Genomic DNA, 4,180 nt, shown 5'->3' on the forward strand with positions numbered 1-4,180 from the left:
ATAGAAAATCCTGCATGTACGTACACTACTGTAACACAACTCAATGCAAAAACAGAATCTATTGCACACAACAGTAATCTTGAAAACATGAACAGGGTGTGAAGTTTTTTTATTTACGTTACAGTTTTTCTCAAATGTTAAAACACAAAAGCCAATCCTGTAACCCAAATGACCAGTAGTCTAAACACATTTACTAAATGTAGCCACCATATTCCAGTACCATAAACACATGTCACATGAAGACACAATTCACAAAACACAACCCTATGTACTCTTAAATCTAAACACATTTTTCCTTGCTAAAACACATGTTGCAAAACAACTCTGCTCATATTCTCAAATGAAAGCCCATGTGATGCAAAATGCTTGCCACAGTCACCAATCTTTGAACACAGGGAACACACCTGGCGTCATTCACTACACACAATGACTCAAAATTGAAGACACTTGTTGCTAATGCTGTACCCTCATGTAAAAGCAAGTTCAGAGTGCACAGTATGCTGAAGGTTCCAAACAAACACAATGGATGAAGGCAGAGTCAGGGGAAGAGGAATTTGATGCAGAGGAGGGAGAAGAGCTGGCCCTGGAAGAAGAGGAGCAGGCCAATGAGGAAGAGGAGTTCAAATGAGAGGAGGAAGAGGAGCGACCAACGAGGAAGAGGAGAAGGCCAACATGGGAGAGGAGAAGGTCCAGGAGGGAGAGCAAGACAACCTCGCACCATCATTACGGACAAGATGCGAGCAACAGCTCAGCGACATGATGCCGCACAGTGATTGTGGTGTGTGTGTGGTGTGAATAACGTAAATAAAAAAACTTCACACCCTGTTCATGTTTTCAAGATTACTGTTGTGTGCAATAGATTCTGTTTTTGCTTTGAGTTGTGTTACAGTAGTGTACGTACATGCAGGATTTTCTATAGATTTATACTACTCATATGAAACTCACAAATCTAAATGCCTAATCCTCTGCAGAGATCTACGACGATCTGTTACTGTATAGCTTCTAAAATATGCATTGGCAGTTATGAAACAAAGAACCTTCTCACAAATTGAGCATTGTGTTTTCAATTGTTTTGCTGTAGTGTGTAATGCTGTGTATAGTGTTTACAGTTTTGACAGCTTCGAGCTGCTCTCTTGGTGTGGGAGTTTGAGTTTTGCAGTGGGAAGGTGTGGTTGTGTTTATGTAGCTTTAGAGAAGGGTGTTGTGTTTGGACATTGGGGGACCTGGTGGTAACGTTTGTGACATGTGTTTTAGCATTTGAGAAAAACTGTATTCACACCACACACACACCACAATCACTGTGCGGCATCATGTCGCTGAGCTGTTGCTCGCATCTCGTCCGTAATGATGGTGCGAGGTTGTCTTGCTCTCCCTCCTGGACCTTCTCCTCTCCCATGTTGGCCTTCTCCTCTTCCTCGTTGGTCGCTCCTCTTCCTCCTCTCATTTGAACTCCTCTTCCTCATTGGCCTGCTCCTCTTCTTCCAGGGCCAGCTCTTCTCCCTCCTCTGCATCAAATTCCTCTTCCCCTGACTCTGCCTTCATCCATTGTGTTTGTTTGGAATCTTCAGCATACTGTGCACTCTGAACTTGCTTTTACATGAGGGTACAGCATTAGCAACAAGTGTCTTCAATTTTGAGTCATTGTGTGTAGTGAATGACGCCAGGTGTGTTCCCTGTGTTCAAAGATTGGTGACTGTGGCAAGCATTTTGCATCACATGGGCTTTCATTTGAGGATATGAGCAGAGTTGTTTTGCAACATGTGTTTTAGCAAGGAAAAATGTGTTTAGATTTATGAGTACAGAGGGTTGTGTTTTGTGAATTGTGTCTTCATGTGACATGTGTTTATGGTACTGGAATATGGTGGCTACATTTAGTAAATGTGTTTAGACTACTGGTCATTTGGGTTACAGGATTGGCTTTTGTGTTTTAACATTTGAGAAAAACTGTAAACATGTCCTAAGTGACAGCGTATCAAAACTGCGGGCAAATAAAATAAATATTCAGATCAAAAGAACAGAAATATGCGTAACATCGAAACATACTGTTTGAGTTTATTTTACATCTAGTCAAGCTTACGATAGCAAACAGGCCACTACAGACTTTCAGCCAGGGTCTGCGTTGTGGGTCAAAAAACTAGCAACCAGTCCAGAACAAGCAGAAATATTCTGCTAAAAGGAAAAAAAAGATACTTCTGATTACAACATTTTCTCTTCTCTCTCCCATGGAACCGGGTCCTGGTCCTCTTCCACGTGTGTGTTTCTGCGCCCTGTCCAAAAGTGCTCCACATCTGGGAACGTCTTCTCGTTCCCTGGCGAGATCGCGTTGGTGACGGCGTTTGCCCCGACCTCTGCTCCGTTCCCCTCCGTTTTTGGACATTTTTTTCGGGGCACGCGCTTCTTGCTTCTGCAGGTCCCGATGAACCAGATGCTGATCAGTCCCTGACGCACATCGTCGTACATGGTCATCAAGATGACCGGGGACAAAGAGCTGCATGCGTAAAGGAGGACTTGCGCGAACATCATTAAACCCACGGGAGGCCTGGAGTAGCCGAGTCTGATCCAGGTGAATGTCCCCCACTCCGGCAGCAGCATGAGCCCGAGGGCGCCGCTCAGACACAACAAAACCAGGATAACTTTGCTCTGGTGCTGCGGTCTCGGTGCGTGGTTCACCGCAGTGTGCAGCGTTTTAGTGTAGTAGGCCACTGTGTAGATGACTGGCACAACAAAGGTTGCAGTCGGATAAATTTTGTAGAACAAACTCATGAAGTCAGACGCGCACGCTGGCATTTCGGAGACGCAAATATTGTCGCGGCCATACGGCAGCATGGAGGCAAACAGCATCTGAGGGATGGGAAACATCATGGACACTATCCAAATGAACGCCAGGGCTCCGTGAATCCACGTCGGGTTGTGCAGACCCCCCGTGGCGTTGCTGGGAATCAAAGTGTGTTTGGCTCTGGTGGTGAATGCGAGGATTAAAGTTTTTGCAACCACACACGAGTGCTGGAACCAGTCTGTGGTGCTGCACACAAAACTCCCCAAGGTCCAGGTCTGCTTATAGTAGGTGATGGCGCGCACGGGCGCGCACAATAACAGGATCACCAAATCCGTAGAAGCTAAAGAAGCGAGAAGTGCTTTTACCTCAGAGCCCTTTCCGTTCCTGAAGTCACGGATGAAAATGAGCAAAACGAGCAAATTCCCAACCGCTCCGGACACGCAGACACCGATCAAGAGGACAGGCATGGCTGTCCGGGTGTTCTCGCCTTGAAGAAGTTGAACTCCTCCAATGAAATCAAAAAAGGAGACATTTGATGGTCTTTCAGTATTCATCTCTCCCACCGTGACTTGAAAGTTTGCCTTCGTTAAAGTAACAAAACGTATTCAGCAAACTGTCCCGCAGACGCAAATCCTGGAAGCAGAGCAGTCGGAGGAGCTGTCCGGGGCAACGCAGTGCTGAAGCGCTTCTGACGGGGTCGTGAGCGCATCAGCGAGTGGGTGAGCGGGCAGGCAGGTAGGCTATTTCAAATGCTTCCATTTGGTATCGTCAAGCACTCACGTCACTTTAACAGTGTCGCTCCAGGCTGCAGCCAACCCAAAATGTGAGCGCAGCGGGACATGGTTTACATCCACAACCTCACAAACGTAGTCATGCAAGAGTAATCGTGCCATAATAAGCCTGCGCTACCGTAAATCCACCAATATATGCCTCAAATTTTCGAATTTTGCCAAGTGATATAAATATAGTTCAGTTTTAGGGGAGGGAAACTTGGGTCAACGTGGGGACCAAATTCGCAATTTTAGGACTTTAAAATTATATATAGTGTCACATTTTAATGTTATAGTTTATTTAGTGTAAAGGTAAGATTACAATAATAATAAAAATAAGTAAAAGCAAGATTGTGTGACTTTTGACATCAAATCACATAGTGAAGGCAGGGCTAAGGCATCTGTGAACCGTTGCTCATAGTGACCAAAAATGCCAACTTTAAAATTGTAAATTCTTCTTCCACTAATGCATTTATAATGTATGAACCCTATCTATCTATCTATCTATCTATCTATCTATCTATCTATCTATCTATCTATCTATCTAAGAAGTATTTAAGAAAAACAGCATGAAATCAAAGAAAGAAAGTTTTTACATTCTGACATCCCATCACAACAGCTTGGAGGCAAACAG

The 4,180-nt window shown here is 44.5% G+C and overlaps 1 protein-coding gene across 1 annotated transcript; it reads right to left on the reverse strand.

Annotated features, from left to right (window-relative positions):
• Nucleotides 1-1,954: 1,954 nt before the first annotated feature.
• Nucleotides 1,955-3,572, reverse strand: LOC309696141 (G-protein coupled receptor 151). Its single transcript, XM_082517273.1, has one exon. It carries the CDS (start codon nt 3,328-3,330, stop codon nt 2,197-2,199), a length of 1,134 nt encoding a protein of 377 aa, XP_082373399.1. The 5' UTR covers nt 3,331-3,572; the 3' UTR covers nt 1,955-2,196.
• Between the last annotated feature and the right edge of the window lie 608 nt (nt 3,573-4,180).

Source organism: Aulonocara stuartgranti (assembly GCF_965226115.1).
Source record: "Aulonocara stuartgranti genome assembly, chromosome: 19".
Classification (NCBI taxonomy): Eukaryota; Metazoa; Chordata; class Actinopteri; order Cichliformes; family Cichlidae; genus Aulonocara; species Aulonocara stuartgranti.

What these genes read in the sequence shown, in the direction of transcription:
- LOC309696141 (XM_082517273.1), bottom strand. Translation starts at nt 3,330, where the DNA reads ATGAATACTGAAAGACCATCAAATGTCTCCTTTTTTGATTTCATTGGA.